We start from the raw sequence: 17,437 nt of genomic DNA on the forward strand, positions 1-17,437 counted from the left end.
CACCCCACCCCAGGGACCCCATCCCACCCCATTCCCATCCCATCCCATCCCATCCCATCCCATCCCATCCCATCCCATCCCATCCCATCCCATCCCATCCCATTCCCATCCCATCCCATCCCATTCCCATCCCATCCGCTGGGGGGCGCTCGGGAGCGCCAGGCCGGGGGGAGGGCGCCCCCTGCAGGCCAAGGCGGGGCGGTACCGCGGCCCGCACGGGCTGCCGCGACTACAATTCCCAGCTCCCCTCGCGGCGGCGCGCGAACTACAGCTCCCGGCATGCCGCGCGGGGCGCGCCGTGCGTGCCGAGCAGGCCGCAGTGCGGGCCGGGGCCGCGGCGATGCTGGAGGAGGCGGGTGAGGTGCTGGAGTCGGTGCTTAAGGCCTCGTGCCTCCCGCTCAGCGTCCTGCTCTTCGTGCCCGCCGTGCTCCTGCTCCTGGGGCCGCCGCCCGCCGCCGAGGCGGCGCACGAGTTCACGGTTTACCGCATGCAGCAGTACGAGCTGGGCGGGCAGCCCTATGGTGAGGAACTGCACGGCCCGGCCGGGCTCGGTTCTGCCGGCAGCGGCCCCTTCAGGGGTGGTGGGGCCGTGGGAAGAGAGCCCCGAGCCCGGGGAGGAGCCCAGGGGAGGCGGTGAAGCCGCGGGCGGCCCATGGAGGGCGGCCAGGCCTAGGGAAGGGCTCGGGGGGCTCTGGGAGGCGGCAGCAGCCGGGCCCGGGGCCAGGCTCAGGAGCAGGGGAGGCCGCAGGAGGGACCCATCTGGCTGAATTTCGCTGCCCAGGCTCAGCACGAGCAGGAGAGGGGATGGGATCTCCATCGTGGTGACCTAGAGGTAGCCAAGGACCCTGTCTGTGGGCTGAGGGCTCTGTGTTTTGAGGGGTCCAGCTGTATACCTTCTGCATTCTGCTAAACTCGGTGGTGAGCTCAGTTTTGTCCTTTTGCCTTTGACTCCTTTATTGACAGGTTGCTTTGTCTTTGCTCTTCATCCTCAGCTCTGTGTGTTGCTCCAGTGGCTCCATTTGAGAGCCTGTCCTTCCCCTATGTTACAACTGACCTCCTCTGTTCTCTTACCTGCAGCCTGCTGATTGTGCAACACCTTTCTTTGGGTCAGAGACACACCCTGTTCTGTGAGTCCTTGAGGTGCTGCAACCCTCAGCCTCCTCCCCTGTGTGCCCACAAACCCAGAATCACGGGTTGTTTCTGGGTCTTTTGTAGAGATTTTATTCCAGACCAGGGCATGTTGCTCTGTCTGTGACTGACTCCTCTATGGAGTTACCAATGAACAGCCTCACATTTAATTTGTGCTGCCCATGAGACGCCATCCCTCATTCTTTCAGATCTTAATAAGTTCAAATATATAAGTTATGAAATGCAGCTGTGCCTGTGTATTCCTTAAACACTTCATGCCTCTGGTGGCTTCTAAATAAATGAAATTATTTCTGGGTTCTTCCATCACAGTTTCTTAGAATGTGTCCACATCTTGAGGGCTCTCTTGCTGACAGCCTCAGTAGCTCCAAGGCAGGCCCTTGCATGGGGGTAGGACTCTCTGTCTTTTCTCAGGTGCTGGGAGCTGTTGGCAGGCTGAGCAGGGGCAGCAGGAATGTGATTCAGCTGGCTTTGACTTTGCTTGCCTGAGTGTCCCCTCTAGCCAAGTGCTCACAATTTTGTGACCTCTTGAAAAGCCAGGTGTTATTTCTTTAAGATGCTTCCAGTTAACTTTTTATGCTGTTTCTTTTCCTGGAGCCTTGAAGCTCGGTGGGCTGTGTGTTTCCTTTGTTCCTTCCTCCTCCCTTTGGGTATCTGCTGTTCCTTTTCCTTGTGTGTTCTGAGGTGTCCTTCAGGATAAAAGCTGTATTTCAGAGCAGTCTGAGTTGGAAGGGACCCACAAGAATCACCAAGTCCAACTCTCAAAGGGAATGACCCACAGAGGGATCAAACCCATAAGCTTGGCATTATCAGCACCATCCTCTGACCAACTGAGCTGATTTGTTGTTCCAGATTCTCTTATTCTTTTCCAAAAATACCAAGTAACAGGTTGCTGCTCAGCCTCTTCTTGCAGAGGGAAGAGTTTTTTGTCAGCATCACTCATAGAGCAATTTAAGAACAAGCTTGGACTTCCTCTAATACTGATAGAATGAGAATTCTTTAATTTGTAAATCAGTGATTATTAACCAGCTCTCTCTGTAGAGAAGCTACAGAAAATCAACCTGTCAGAAAAGTACTGTTGTGTCTGCTCTGCTTGGATGGCAGAGAGAGCAGAACTGTGAGTGCACACATTGCTGTGTTTCCACATCATTCCTTTGGAAGTGGTGGAGGGATTATCCTCATTTTGAATTGTTTTTCTCTGGTTAGAGCAGGGGTACCATTAATATTTGTTTAGTGTCAGAGGTCTGTGGGGAGAATTTACATTGTGCCTGGGCTCTGTTTCTGGGTGTGTGGCCCTCATTGATACTGTGCAGGAGAAGTGTAGATGTTTCTTGCTTAGGTGTTTCTGTGACCTTTGATGAGACCAAGCTAATGTTAGAGTTAAGCTAAGCCAGGTTTAAATCTAGTTCTCAGCCATGCTCCTGCGTGGCAGAGGCTGGAGCACCTCGTCTGTCCCTCTGTGGGGACCCAGAACGATGAGATCTCCAGGGGAGGTGCCAGAGCTATAGAAGAAGAAATTTAATTATAAATTGTAAGGTGGATTTGACCCTCTCTGTTTGGACAAGATGTCCTTTTGGCCCTCCCTTGCGGAATGCAGGAGCTTCTGGCAAGCCTGGATTGCATTTCCATGTGGGGGATTTGATCTGCTGGCACTGAGAGTAGGAGAGGGCGAGCCCTCAGGAGCAGCCTGCTCCTCTTGTAACTCTGCCAGCTACAGAGCCTTCCTTGTGGCAGAGTGAGAGCAGCCCTTGGGGTGACATGGGGCTGTCTGGTGTCCTTTCATCAGTGCAGCTTGATCCTACAGCTGGGGGAGGCTCTGGAGAGGCCAGGCTGTCTCCAGGAGTGCTGCTGGCTGCAGGTATTAGGTGCAGGTGAGTACACAGGTAGCCTGTGTGTTGTGCTGAGGAGGAAGACTGGAAGGTGAGGCTGTGGTGTGGAACAAGGTGGGGTCTGGCAGGATGTGGAAAACCCACAGACCTCTGCTCCTTCTCGCACGAGGAACAGGCAAACTCAGCTTTCTGCTGCGTCTGGCTGCTCTGCAGCCCACCAGACTGTCTCCAGGAGCATTCTGAGCAGGAGGCAGGCTGGAGCAGAGGGGATGGGGTGCAGTGCCTTACCAGCTCTCCTGCTTTCCCTGCTGGCAGGCACCAGGAGCGCGGTGCTGAACACGGAGGCGCGCACCGTGGAAGCGGACGTGCTGAGCCGCCGCTGCGTCATGATGCGGCTGGTGGACTTCTCCTACGAGCAGTACCAGAAGGCTCTGCGCCAGTCAGCCGGGGCTGTGGTGATCATCTTGCCACGATCCATCTCCTCTGTCCCCCAGGATGTTGTTCGGGTAAACAAAAAAGTTTTCTTCCTCTTCCCATGGGAGGCGTATTGGAGAAAAGCTTGGTTGCTGCAGGGCTGCAAGCTTCTGTTGTAATGCACAACAAATCGTATTCTAATTTTAAAACTTCTCTCTCTGCTTTGGTTGTTAATTTTTTCTTGACACCTGTCGAGTTTAGCAGATGCTAAGTTTGTGTCTCGCTTAAATCCTCAGCAATTCATGGAGATAGAGCCAGAAATGCTTGCTATGGAAACCATTGTGCCAGTCTACTTTGCAGTGGAAGATGAGGAGCTGCTGTCTATCTATGAACAAACACGGGCTGCTTCTGCATCACAGGGTTCTGCCTCAGCTGCAGAAGGTGAGTTCTAACAAGGAGGAAAAAGTTTGGAGGAAGACAGGCCTGTTCCCACCTCTGGGAAGAGTCTGCTGTGTCATCTGCACCGTGAAGCAGTGTTCTGTCACCTTTGTGTTTATTCAGTCTTTGTCAAAGTGTTTAGAGATTCAGTGGAAGGAAAGCATTACTTGACTGTAGTTGGACACACAGTTGCAGGAAGTTCTCAGCTTCACACTGTTGCAAGTAAAGTAGAAATCAAAACTAGGTTAAAAGCAGCATTGAAAATGTTAAGTGACAATGGTATGTTGGTAGAAGCTGAAGTTTTCTGTTTGACCACAAGTCAGTTTGATTATTCCATGTAAATAATATGACTGTCTTAATGAACTGCTGCTTATGACTAATTTTAGTACTGCTGAGGAGAAGTTTTTGACCAGCCCAAAATACTGGGATTTTATGACAGAATGAAAAAGCATGGTCACCAAGATTCTGTGTCATTGCATAAACACCAGTGACAAGTGAGAGGGCTTAAATGGTTTAAAGCTGGTCTCTCCAAAGCTCAGTTAGCAGGGGAAAGGAAGGGATGAAACTTCCCCAGGTGTACATTGGGGTTTTTTTTGGTGTTTTTGTTCCAGTTCTGCTGCACACAGCAACTGCCAATGGCTTCCAGATGGTGACCAGCGGGGCTCAAAGCAAAGCTATCAATGACTGGCTCATCCCCAGTGTGGAGGTGAGTTGTGTATGGGTTCAAACTGGCAACATTGATGAGGTGACTTCTTTTATTGGGACTTTATCAGACATTTGGTCTGACAGGGCAAGTCAGGGGACTCAGCCAGGAATCTGAAGTCCTCACAACCGAGGCCATGGCAGACTCAGCAGGAATGTAGAAGTCAGGCTGTCCTTGTACAGGCACATGAGAGGTGATGGGGAGTGACACTGCTCTCTTTCCTCTCCAGGGAAGGTTGACAGGGCTGGGTGGAGAAGACATGCCCACTGTTGTGATAGTTGCCCACTATGATTCCTTTGGAGTGGCTCCAGTGAGTATTCTTTCTTCCTGCAGCTCTCTGTTCCTGTCCTTTTTCCCCTCTGTCTTTTCTTGGCCTGAAGGCTGTGGGGCAGTTACAAGTGGAGCACAGTGCTGTGCTGTCTTACAGCTGTTCTGGTACTCAGTGTAGGTTTGTCACCTTGTGTGTGTCCCACCTCATCCTGCAGTGGCTATCCCATGGGGCTGACTCCAATGGCAGTGGAATCTCAGTGCTGCTGGAACTGGCCAGGCTGTTCTCTCGGCTCTACACCTACAGAAGGACCCATGCTGGGTAAGGAACTGCTGTGTTTTGGGTTAAATGTGGAGGGGATGATGTGGGAAGCAGATTCCATCCTCAAGCCCTGGGAACTCCCCACTTTTAATCTGTCCTGCCATTACCTGAGTATGTGGCATGTGGGAAGTGTTTGTTAATGGACAGTTTGTCTTGGATGTCAGGTGCAAGTGGTTGTGATTTCACCACACCTCCAAGGCTGAGTGCAGGAATTCTTGCAGCATGCTAACCCTTTTCTGGCTTCTTTGATGGGCAGGTATAACTTGCTGTTCTTTGCATCTGGAGGTGGCAAGTTTAATTATCAAGGAACTAAGCGGTGGCTGGAGGACAATTTAGACCACACTGGTGAGTAAGGGACTGTAAGGATTGTGTTAAATGTTTATAATTAATTACCATCTCTCCTGTGAGAATATCCTTGTGTGAGCCTTGCTTTTTTTTGGGGAGGGGTGGAAGTCCCAGCACAAGACGTAGCAATAAAGGTTTGGATTTTTCTGTTCCAGATTCCAGCCTGCTGCAGGACAATGTAGCATTTGTTCTCTGCCTTGACACTCTGGGCAGAGGCAACAGTCTTCATCTTCATGTCTCAAAGCCTCCCAAGGAGGGCACCTTGCAGCATGCATTTCTGAGAGAACTGGAGATGGTAAGGAAAAGCACTTTAAGTTCATGGGAGCTTGGGACTTACTGTAAAGCTCTTCATGAGAGGAAGGAAGATGTGAAGAAAGGATGTGCTATTGAAATAATTCATGTATTGTTTAGGGTCACTCGGTTTGAAGTGCAGACAAATACTCATGCCACAATCCCAAGGGAAGCAGACTAGATCTGCAAATGCCACTCTGTACAGACATTGAAACAGCTCTTTTTGACCTGAAAACCCAACTTTAATAATGCCAATAACTGCACCTTACATTGTGGAACACACAGCAGTGGGTGTAGGCAGACAGGGCAGTGCAGGGTGGGACTCTGCAGTGGGCAGCACCCCTGAATGGCTTGTCCACATCCTCAGGTTGTTGCCAGCCAGTTTCCAGAGGTGAAGTTTTCCATGGTGCACAAGAAGATTAACCTGGCTGAGGACATGCTGGCGTGGGAGCACGAGCGGTTTGCGATCCGGCGCTTGCCGGCGTTCACCATCTCCCACCTGGAGAGCCACCGGGACAGCCTGCGCAACAGCATCATGGACAGGAGGTAAGGGACCCTGGGGGAGGAAGGCTGGGGTTTAAACCCAGCCCAGAACCCCAAACTGGCCTCACAACTGCTTGTGTTGTTCTGATGGTCAGGGCACAGGTGGCAAGCATTGTGTGTTGGGCTCTGGATTCAGGCTCATGCCTGATGCAGTGAAAATGGGTTGTTTCTAGAGGAAGCTGATGCCATTGGCAAGTTCATAATCCTCTCTTTTGCTTTAGGGCACGAATAGACACTAAAGCACTGACCAGGAATACTCAGATCATTGCTGAGGCTTTGACAAGGGTCATCTACAATCTAACAGAAAAGGTAAGAGGTGCCCACCTTGCAGTACTGGCCAGACTTGTCCTGCCCAGCCAAGCTCAACAATAACATGGGTTGTTTTTTTTTTCATTTTCCCTTGCAGGGAACACCTGCAGATATGCAGATCTTCACAGATCAGATGGTAAGCACAGTGCATTGTGATTGTAACCTGGAGTCTGGGAGAGAACTCTGGTGTGTGGTTGACTACCTTTCTCTGGTGGTATTTTTCTGCAGCAAATCCAGCAGGAGCAGCTGGAGTCAGTGATGGACTGGCTGAGCAGTCAGCCCAGGGCTGCCCAGCTGATTGATAAAGACAGCACCTTCCTCAACACCTTAGAATATTATATGGGACGCTACCTGAAGGATGTCAAGCAGCATCATGTGAAGGCAGACAAACGGTAAGAAAAAACACCAAAGAACCAGCCAGAGCATGCAAACTGGCTTCCCCCTGGACAGAATTTTGTCTGTGAGCTGCAGCTTTCCTGGTTTCTTGACATGCAGCTTTACTCTTTTCTGCTCTCCTGTCAGTTTTGGTTCATGCTTGGTTTTCTCCCAGAGAAAGATGCTCGTGATTCCTCACAGCACAGGAACAAGGCCCAGCAGCTCCCTCTGTCTGAAAAGCTTGTTTTTAAACTGTATTGGTTCCACTGTTCCCACTCTGAGAGCAGGAGAATACTAAGCTTTGGTTAATTAAAAAAGGCAGTTTCCATCCTGTTAAACCTGCTTGGACTGAAGCTGTTTTAATGAACAGAGGGAGGAATCTTTTATGTTCAGCCTCTTTGGAGACAGCTGAACAACAGCATGAGTTCTGAATTGTGTCCTAGGGCTTCTGATTGTTGGAAAAGAAAATCTTGATGACTAAAATCAGCTCAAAACCAGTGTGGGATGTGGTCATGCTTACCTGTCTCTGGTTGGGTGAACTCCTTGGGAACAGCTCTGGGCTGTCCTGACTGCAGGGTCAAGAAGTGCAGTAGAATCTGAAAATTTTCTCCTTTGCACAGGGACCCTGAGTTTGTTTTCTATGACCAGCTGAAGCAGGTGATGAATGCATACAGGTATGGAATTTCCCTGGGCATGCTGGGCTGTTGTCTCACCCCCTGGCAGGAGCTGCTGTAGCAATTTCATGTGCACTTTTCCTTATTCCAGGGTCAAGCCAGCAATCTTTGACCTGCTCCTGGCTGTCTGTATTGCAGCCTACCTTGGCGTTGCCTATGTTGCAGTGCAGGTAAGAGACACAGGTGCATTATTTTACTTATAAAACAAATCAGATACAGAAATTCACACAGTGCCAGCACTAAAGCTGGAACAATAATGCCACTTGGCTATGCTGAAGGCAGTCTCTTGCCATTCTAGTGCAAACCTGTTTTGTAGAGCTGTTTCTTGTTGTCAAGGACATGCGTAACTCACTTGCTAACCTCTTTTGGCTCCAAACTGAAACTTTGCAACAAATTTTACTTACCTTGGTAATTTAAAAGTTTGTAGATTGTACTATTAGAAAATATCTGAACTTGGGATGCAGCTTAGAAATGCATCTTCAGAGTTTTGCTTTCTTTTTTCAGTAAAACTATAAATACATCCTGTGTCCATGCCTCTGAAAATGTGATACTCTGTGTCTTGGCAAGCCCAACTAAATGCAAAGTTTTTGTGTCAACCAAGACAGTGTGAGCAAGGCTTTATTCCTGCCTGCATTCATGAAGGACATGAATGAAAGGGAAGCTTTTTAGGTCACTCTCAATTTTGATGACTTTGTTTTATTTGTGTCTATTATTTGTTTAGGGAAACCACAAAGCATTTGAAAACTCAGTGTAAGAATATAAACAAGGGGAAAAACATACTTTAATTTCTATTAGCAATCTTCATTACTTCTGTTATTTGAATTTGAAATTATTTGAAGCCTGGATCTTGTTCCATCTGTCAAACATCAAATCAAAATACAATCAACCCCAGCAAAATCAAAAGGGGAATTAAGTGAATTTCTAAGCCACCGTGGAAATGGTGAAAGAGAAGAGCCAGTTAAAGAATTGTGAATTGGTGGGAATCTCTGTGTTTGCCTGGTTCATTTTTACCTGCCTGAAACTGCTGGCAGCAGTGTTTCTGTAGAGACCAGGAGCCTGCATGTGTTGGAATCTGAAGCTTTCTCCTCGCTTTTAGAAGGAACAGAATTGCATTGCAAAAAAAATTTAAAAAGTCTTCAATATGAGTTGAAACAGACTTGCACAAACACTTCTGTAAGCCAGCATTTTCTGTATAACTTGGCTTCCTTGTCATAATTCCTCCTCATCCATCAAGTCCCACTCTGTCTTCAGGATGAGTGGTTGATGCACACAAGGCACTGCATTTGCACACTGGCATTGTTTTAAACCTTCTGCTAAGTTTTCTGTGTGTTCAGAACTGCCATGGTTACTTTTTTTCCCTTCTGTTTCCAGCACTTTGGTCTCCTTTACAAGATGATACAGAGATTATCCCTTAAAACCAAGCAGCAGTGAAGCACCAAGTCCCCCCACCCAGCAACACTGAGCCATCGGTGAGCCCATTGGGAACCTTCTGCCTTCCACTGAAACCCTGCTGTTCCTTTTCCTTTGTCTCCTCTTTGCTACTGTATAGAGGGGAGGAAGGCATAAAGAAAATGAAATTTTAACTCTTGTGCACCTCTGAAGTGCTTTTCTTCACCTTCTTCCCCTGAGTTGCACCATGTCTGGTTTGCCTTTGCATTTTGGTGAGGGAGAGGCTGACAGACTCCAGCAATTCCTGCAGTCTGATTGTGAGCAGCTTCTCTGAGTGTAACACAAAGTCCAGCACCATCATGGACACTGTCACACAGCCAGCCTGGAAACTGAAACTATAGCCTGACAGAGTGGTATCTCTGCCCAGCACACAAGGACTTGGAGCAGTGATTTGAAAGAAAAAAAAAAAAAAAAGTGCACATGCAAATTAAAGAGAATGCAATTAGCATGTTTCCTTATGGCACCTCTTCCTTGAGTTGAGCTTTAGGGAGTTGTGCTGAGCAAGCAGTGTCTGCAGCAAGCACCTTCTTGCATTTTGTTCAAACTCGGCCCCTTTTAGGAGGTGCACTGTGAGTGCTCTTGGCTGTTAAAATCAGGATGAGGAAAGATTAAGTTGGGTTTCTGGCATGAGGGTTCATGCCAGGGACAGGTTCTCTCCTTTCTCTCTTGGAGGATGCATTTTGCTGTGTGCTTGATTTTTCTGGAGGTTTTTGGTCCTTGAACAGTTCACAGCTGCCACCACTCTGTGCTAAACTCTTGCTTGATTTTTGAGGGGTGTTCCATAGTCCATAGCTGCTGCAGGATCCCGTTCTCTGCTGTTCCATGTACTTACACAAGCTGGTTCTGTTGATAACAAGAGCAGCTCAGACCTGGAAAATATATTGAGATACTACAAGCCCTAGGCTAGTTGTAGTTCTAGAAGATAACCCTGAGCACTGCCCTGCCACCCAGCAAGTTTTGAGTCCTTTTCTGTAATCTCTTCTATGTACATGAGGTCTCTTCACAAGCCACAGTGATGCTTTTTTTTCTAAATTTAAGCTACTATTTATAATTAAAGCAGTGTATCTTATAGAGGCTGAAAATTATTTTTGAATTGAAGTGCACCTTTTTTTTTGTGTATGCAAGAAAAATTCCAGCTGTGGATTCCTGTTTGCACATACCTGCTGTGCACATGCTTGTTAGAAAAGGGCTTGTTGTGGCCAGTCACTGTCCTTTGGATGGGCACCAAAGCACTGATTTCCATCCTCCTTGGTTTATTTTACTGTAATCTTCTAACAGTACCCTTACCCCATGATTTGTCCTTTCTGCTGCTTTAAATAAGTAGCAACTTACTCTTTGAAGGGTCTTGTCTTTTTCCAGGAGAGCCTGCTGGTGTCAGTGGCTCACCATGGTGTCCAAGCACTCCAGAAGGATCAGCCACACAGGGAGATCTGCTTTTTCCTGATCTTTTGAGTGCTCATTTGAAATGTGTCTCTCTGCATGAGTGAAGTGCTCATGGCACTCCTCTGCCAAATGAATTCATAATGACTTCAGAAGTTGCTGGAGTGGCTGGAAGGCAAGCCTTGATTGTTTTCCCCTGGTTGGTATGCTCTGCCCATAGAGTGAAGCAGCATGCCCTGGGCTGGGTAGGTTTAGAACATGCTTGGTACAGTGGCTCTCTGAGGAACTCTGCAGGCTCTGAATATCTGGGAGTAATTTGAGTCCTCCAGCTCAAACTGCAGCATCCATTTGTGGTGTGTTATACTTAAGGAGGTGGTGTTCCCTCCAGCCTAGCAGAGTATTTCACCAGTCTTAATTATTAACTCCATTCCTTTGCTGAGAAAAATAGAAAAAGAATATTAGCAATGCTGCTGCAGCTTGAGTTGATGTGTATAAAATATGCCAGTAAGTGGGCAAGAGCGAACAGAACAGACCTGGGGCTTGTTCCTTGCTGTGGAAACTGCAAGTCTTCCAGATGAGAAGCTCAAAGTTCAGAGTCAAAAACTTCCACCCAGTCTGTTTGCAGAAGCTGTAGCACAAAGAAAACACCTTAGCTCTGTGTGGTCTCAGCAATGAGCTGTTAACACTGCTGATACAGTGCCAGAAGCCAGTGGAAACAACCTAAAAAGATGAATAAATGAGGAGAGTTCATAAACCTGAAGGGCAGTTGGGATGGTACATTGCTCTCTCCCACACAAGGTTAGTTTGTCCTGTAATCCTTTTGTCTCTCTCCCTGGCTGCCATAAAAAGTAGTTTTTACAACAGATAAAAGAGTTTCTGCTTTTGATCAAAGTGCACGTGCACTGAAACATATATGCTCAAATCTGAGATAGTCAAATCCCAACTTCCTCATAGCTGGAGCAGAGTGCCCATCCTGGGATTGAATTGTTGTTTCCTTGGGTAAGTCAACAGAGAAGTTTGCAGAGAGCCCTCAAAGCTGATCTGCACTGCAGCATAACTGATCAATTCAGTCACCAACACAAAGTCAGAAACCCAACAGGTGTTGTGATAAAATAAAAGTTCTCCACAACATTGCAGAAGAGCTCTGTGTAGCTGATTCTTGTTGCCCTTCTTTTTACCTCTCCTCTATTTTTGAGGACTTGGCTTGGCCTGTAGGGAAGAGCATGGAAAGCATTATATCCACATACACACAAGTGGCTAGCAGTTGAAACTCCTACCTAAAAACCGTTTTCTTTGCTATTTCTCTGACTTCACCTATTGTCCTGGTGCTGTCAGAGTCTGCAGCTCACAAAAAAATGGTTTTCCAGCAGGGTTTAACTGAAGCTGTTAATTCCTTCTGTCTACTTCCACCTGCATGGGCACTATTGGGAATTGTATGGGAGTAATTTGGATTATTGTCGTTCATCTCCCAAATGAGAGGGCTTGGTTTATTGTTGGGAGGGAAATAATACTGTGCAATATGAACTCCACTCCTCTACTCAGTGCAGAGAAAATCCTGAAGCCAGAATGGAATTAGGTCTCCCACTCTCTGGCTGAAAGTCACCACAATCTATTTAGACATTCAAAACCACAGCTATACCCAAAATTGCTGTGGGGCTTGGTTTTGAGGGTGTTTTGTTGGTTTTAAATCTCGTGCTCTTACATTGTTCATGGCCCAATCCCAAAACCCAGGCTGCTCCTGCACCCTGTGTTTAAGCTGGGTTTTACATTTCAGAGGTTTTACATTTTATTTGGTCTTATCTCACCAATCTGAAATGCTGGGACTGCTCCTGGATGTCTCAGAAAATTTGGCCTCTGGGTACTTGAGTGTGGACTCCTGCTTGCTCACTTTGATCTGTTTAGTTTCCATTTGTAGTTACTGCATAGCAACTGCATGGTTATAATCTGGAATATTTGCAGCTCAGGAAAAAGATTTATCTAGTAATGTTAACTCAATTATTTATCTCTTGTGTGCCCTGAAGAACAAATGTATATTGAGGTGAATATTTAAAAGCTAATAGAAAATTCAATGCAGTTGATTTGCATATTTTAGGACTATAAATGTAATAATATTTAAGTATTTTAACTTCTTTTTTTATTTGTTTGTCCCTTTTTCCCTTGGAAAATAAACCAAGTGAATAGGTTTGATGGATAGATTTGTCAGAGAACTATTTGCTCAAAAAAACGGAATCTCCTTGCATTATTTGGAGGAATAGACACTCTACAAAATGGGAGAAAATCTATGTATTTAAAAGCTTCATCCTGTCTAGCCAAAAGTAAAATAGTACAACAGAAAACATTTATACACTCCAAGCATTATTTCAGCACCTTGAGGTGAGCAAATTCCTGTTTATTAAAAAGGTTTGTGCTCATGTGAAGCAATTAAAGTTTCTATGCAAAACAGCTTTGGTACTGTGAGAAACCTCAGCAGCCAGCACCGCGTGCTCTTGGGGATTGCTGTGCCTCTGTCCTTACCCAAACCCTATTTGAACACTGAAGTATTCAAATTATAATCATTGCAAGAGATCTGTTCCCTGAGCACGACTTTGTCAAAGTCCTGGGCAGAGGTGTGGAGTGACAAAGTGACCTGAGGAGGGGAGGGCTGGACGTGCGCTCATCCCCGGCTGTGTCCGAGGGGTTCTCCTGCCTGAGACCCCGAACCAGCGGCGTGGGGACACGGGGTGGTGACACGGGCAGTGTCCCGGTGGTGACACGGAGCAGTGACACAGAGCAGTGACACGGTCGGTGTCCCGGTGGTGACAAGGGCAGCCCCGCCCGCTGCCCGCAGGTCCCGAGGTGACAGGAGCATCTCTTGGTGCCAGCCCCGGGCCGGCTCAGCCGCTGTCCTGCCCTGGGGACCTCTCACCACGCTGGCCCCGGGGTGGCCTCAGCATCCCTGCTCCAGGGCTCTGCTTCCTTCTCCGCTTCCCTGCTGGCAGCGAGTCCCTGAGGCTGGTGCTGGGGTTGCCGAGGTGCCAGGAGGATGCTGAGGTCCTGGCTCCTCAGACCAGGCTGTTCAAAGTGGTGATGTGTCTTTCTAGAAAATAAAGAAATGTCTTCTAAGTGAGAGAAAAGGTTGAAAACAGAGGCCAAGCCTTGGAAGGTGACAGCAGAGCCGCTGGGATGAGGCGGTGAAGAGGAAAGTGTATTCCAGTGATGGAAAGCAAAGAGCTGCTCTAGAAATGTATCATCATTGTTCTCTCTACACATCTCCCCCCTCTACCCTCTCTGCTTGTAACAGCATTTTTGGAGCTGGGGTGTCCACTGTCGCATCACAGCCCTCTGGCACACGGAGCAAAGCCCTACAGGCTGAAGGGCAGCTCATTGCAGGGTTTAACACAGGCTCTGTCGTGTCAGAATCACAGAATTAACTAGGCTGGAAAAGACCTTTGAGATCGCCGAGTCCAACCTGTAATTATATCAGTGCCCTGCTTTGAAGGGAAGATCCTTGTGGACATCAGGGAGTTCTTCACTGTCAGGGAGGGTAGTGTGAAAGCAGAGGAAGAAAGTCCAGCTGCCTTCCCTGGATGGAGACAGGGGCTGTGGCAGCCACCCCACTCCAGTTTAACCTGGCTCTCGGTGCAGGGTGACCTCTGCATGCCACGCTGAAGGAGTGGGAACCGAGCAAACCTCAGTGGAGGGCTCAGGGCTTTCTCAGCCTGGGTGGTGGCTGCTGAAGAAAAGCACAAAGAACGAGTGTAAGCCTCCAGTGAGACCTGGGGCTTGGCAAGACAGCTCAGAGCAGGGCAGGAAGCTGCTGTGCAGGACTCTGATCACCAGTCCTTTCTCTGGCTTTTGGCAGAGCTGCATGGTAGAGGAGGGGAGGCTGAAAACACCAGCCCTGATGTTTCCTTGTGTCCCCCTGCTAGCTGACAAACTTGTGGTTTTCCACTGGTCACAACTCTGCCAAAAAGGTGACATATTTTGTGTTTGTCCCTAATCTGTAATGGTAGAGCTGTGCTTGGCAGGGAGAACATCCCAGAAATAAATCCATCTCTCCTTCCCTGCAGCTGGGGACAAAAAGGTTAAAAACCTTCTGAATCCTTACCAAGATGGCCCAATGCTGCTGTTAGGTGTTCTGTTACTCTTTCAGCAATCATTTGTCTGATGATGTGATATCCTGGCTCTTTATAACCTTTTTATAAGGGAGAGGGACAGGACATGAGGACCTTATCTCTGCTGAATCTAAAAAGAGACCAATTCTTTATTGTTTAAGCCACTGTAGTGGTTTCTTGTTAGCAACAGTTTGTTTTTTTTAACAGAGCAAAAGCTGTCATTATTTCCTTTGGGCAATTGAAAGGATCGTGTCTTAACTGCTGTGAGAGGTAAAGTTCTCTTGGAATTTCTTCCCAGCTCACATGAGTGGGAATTTGTACTAGAGAACAGCCCATAACAAGCTGTGGGACTTTGTGAAAAACAATTTGAGTTTTTATTCTCAGATGGTGCTTCTGTGATAGCACCGACTTCCATTTGGTTGACCATCTTTGAGTCAGATGGTTTGTTCTCCTCATGCTGGCATCCTCTGTGGTTCTTCCACGTGACATTCTGGTTTTTTTGAGTGAAGGTATTATTCTACTTTAGCAACTGGTTTGCCTGTAGAGGTTGAATAGGCACAACACAGGTGTTAAAAGGATTATTAAAAGGAGAGGCAGATGAACAAATCTTAGTTCTAGGCACCCTTCTCTGTAGGTTGCTGTTGGATTTCCCTTTTAGGAGAGTGCTCTGTGGTGGTTTTTCCTCATGGTGTGTTCCCAAATACTCCTGCTCTACAGAAGCAGTCAGGCAGCAGTCTACTCCAGGTCATGGGAAGGGCACACTAGAATATGAATCATTCAAAGGAACTGGTAATTAGGAGGCCTGTTAAATAGAGGGGAAATTAAAGAATATCCCTTTCCCTGTGGCAGAGAAAAATGACAAACTACGGAAAGATTGGAGAGAGGATATTTTATGCTCGAGCTCTAAATGGATCCCACTCTGCAATCAGCTGCAGCAAGCACAGCCTTCCCCAGCAAGGCTTTTCCAGACCTTACAACAGCTTGCGTCTTCCATCTATTTTTGGTTTTTCTCTTGCCCTGGTTTCCATAGTATCTGAATGCTTCATGCTCTTAAATATATCTGACACTTGCAGCACCTTGGTGAAGTAGGAGGTACAAAGGGCCTTGCACTTTGGAGCTGCTGGATCTGGAACAGCCTGGGGATGTGTGGAAGATGTGGGGTGGAGTCCTGAGTGGAAAATGTGCTTTTCTAGAGGCTGGATTTGTCACTGCTGGGTTAGCCTTTCATTAGGGATAGCAGGAGAAAAGAAATCCTCATAAAACTTCTGAAAAATATTTGAAGGGCTCAGTGGTGCAGCTGCTGGGAGCAGGGGTGGAGATGAGTAGGTCTGGTGATTGCCACACTCTCCTCTAATCCTCTCTGCTTTATTCAGGTGCCACATTTCCTTCTCTCAAGTAAGTGAGAACATGAGGACAACAAGGTTATGTCCCAAAGCCAGGTTGCTCATGCTGTGGGCTTATTCCTGTGGAATATTTTTAATGTAATATCTTAATAGTGTAATGGGGAGTAACAGGAAGATAAAAAATTTACCAAAAAGAAAGAGATGAGTGAGAAGCAGATGCTGTAGGGATGACCCCAAGAAGGTAGAAATGCTCAGTCCTTTTATTTTTAAGGGGTACCCAGAGGAAAGCATGTGACAGAAACAACCATCTCTGTGCTCCAGGAGTGTTTGGGGAGCTGAGGGAGAAGCCAGATCAAATCAGCAGAGTGTAATATCTTTGCTGATTAAAACCAGGTCCAAACTGAACTCAATCAGCTCAATTGAATATTGCATGATTGTAGAGCTGAGGAGTTGACTCTCATTATTTGGGAAAGGACAGCCCTGTGCCATTGTTTCCTGACCAGCTTGCTCTCAAGCACTGGAAGAAACAGTTTGCACATAACCCAAACTTCTTCCACAAGGTGGTGTGGTTTTGTTTGTTTGTTTGGGTTTTGTTTTGTTTTTAAAATCAATCCTCAAAGAACAGCTGCTCTTGATCCCAAAGATATCTGGAATCTGTGAAGGTCATTTACAATTCACCCACTGTGACAACTTGAGTCAAAAAATCCACAAGCCTTAAAACTTAGTTAATTTTTGGGTTCTTGCAAAGTTAAAACGTTAAAACTCCCTAACTCTGAATTGGTTGGTAAAACAGATATTCAGTAAAAGCTAAACAGCAAGGTCTTGGTGGATGAGACAGCATAAAAGCTGATGGCAAATAATATCCTTTTACACAGGATATTTTCTCTTAGGCTGGCAGTCTGGCTGTAGAATAGAGTCTTTAACACCAGGCCAGAAGAAATCACATTACAGGAATAACTTTTATCTCCCTGAGATACTGTCTTATTGCTTGGATATTTTCTGCCAGGGCTGTCTTACCTAGTCCTTTGGCTATTCTGCCTGGGGAACAAATAGGTAAGGGAAGGCAGACGGATCCTTTTTTCCTTTTTTTTTTTTCCCCTCCTTTTTATTTTTTTTTTTTTTTTCCTCCCTGGGCTGTGGTGAGGATTTTCTGCCTTAAATGGTGTCTCCTAGGTGATGTGGAAATTCAGAGCTCCAGCTTGTATTTTCTCCATTCCTCAGTGCCTTTAGGAGCTGGAAGGACTGGGCAAGGCACTCCTAAGGCAAAATGTACCTGGCTGTTCCTGCACTCTTTATTTGAGCCCTTCTCAGATTTGGGCCACTGGACTGGACCTCTTCACCTTTCATCTTAAGCTGCTCCATCTAAATACAAATACCCATATGCCTCAAGAAACCAGACAAGTCTAGATGTGTGTAAGGAAAATATTTTGGGTGTTTTTCACTAGCAAATGTCTCTCTGCAAAAGAGAAACTGCTTGGGTATACAATGAGGTTTTCTTCTTTCAGCTCTTTTTTT

The 17,437-nt window shown here is 47.0% G+C and overlaps 1 protein-coding gene across 2 annotated transcripts; it reads left to right on the forward strand.

Moving 5' to 3' along the window:
* Positions 1–290: 290 nt before the first annotated feature.
* On the forward strand, positions 291–12,927 carry NCLN (nicalin). 2 transcript variants are annotated; one of them, XM_088067617.1, is made up of 16 exons: positions 291–521; positions 3,291–3,481; positions 3,686–3,830; positions 4,439–4,533; positions 4,760–4,840; positions 5,016–5,119; positions 5,376–5,464; positions 5,620–5,759; positions 6,123–6,301; positions 6,520–6,607; positions 6,705–6,743; positions 6,836–6,999; positions 7,603–7,656; positions 7,748–7,826; positions 9,028–9,125; positions 12,660–12,927. In XM_088067617.1, exons 1-15 carry the CDS (start codon positions 341–343, stop codon positions 9,085–9,087), a joined length of 1,689 nt encoding a protein of 562 aa, XP_087923743.1. In that variant the 5' UTR covers positions 291–340; the 3' UTR covers positions 9,088–9,125; positions 12,660–12,927. The 2 variants fall into 2 exon arrangements, with proteins under 2 accessions (XP_087923743.1, XP_005531277.2); XM_005531220.3 differs by lacking the exon at positions 12,660–12,927 and having other exon boundaries at positions 9,028–9,550.
* Positions 12,928–17,437: the final 4,510 nt, after the last annotated feature.

This window comes from Pseudopodoces humilis, chromosome 28, assembly GCF_049639895.1.
Source record: "Pseudopodoces humilis isolate 2021_Gansu_Grassland_sample_001 chromosome 28, ASM4963989v1, whole genome shotgun sequence".
NCBI classification, from domain to species: domain Eukaryota; kingdom Metazoa; phylum Chordata; class Aves; order Passeriformes; family Paridae; genus Pseudopodoces; species Pseudopodoces humilis.

Coding starts and splice junctions, on each gene's coding strand:
- NCLN (XM_088067617.1), top strand. CDS start 341: ATGCTGGAGGAGGCGGGTGAGGTGCTGGAGTCGGTGCTTAAGGCCTCG. Junction 4,534..4,759: donor GGCTCATCCCCAGTGTGGAG/GTGAGTTGTGTA, acceptor TTTCCTCTCCAG/GGAAGGTTGACAGGGCTGGG. Junction 6,302..6,519: donor AACAGCATCATGGACAGGAG/GTAAGGGACCCT, acceptor CTTTTGCTTTAG/GGCACGAATAGACACTAAAG.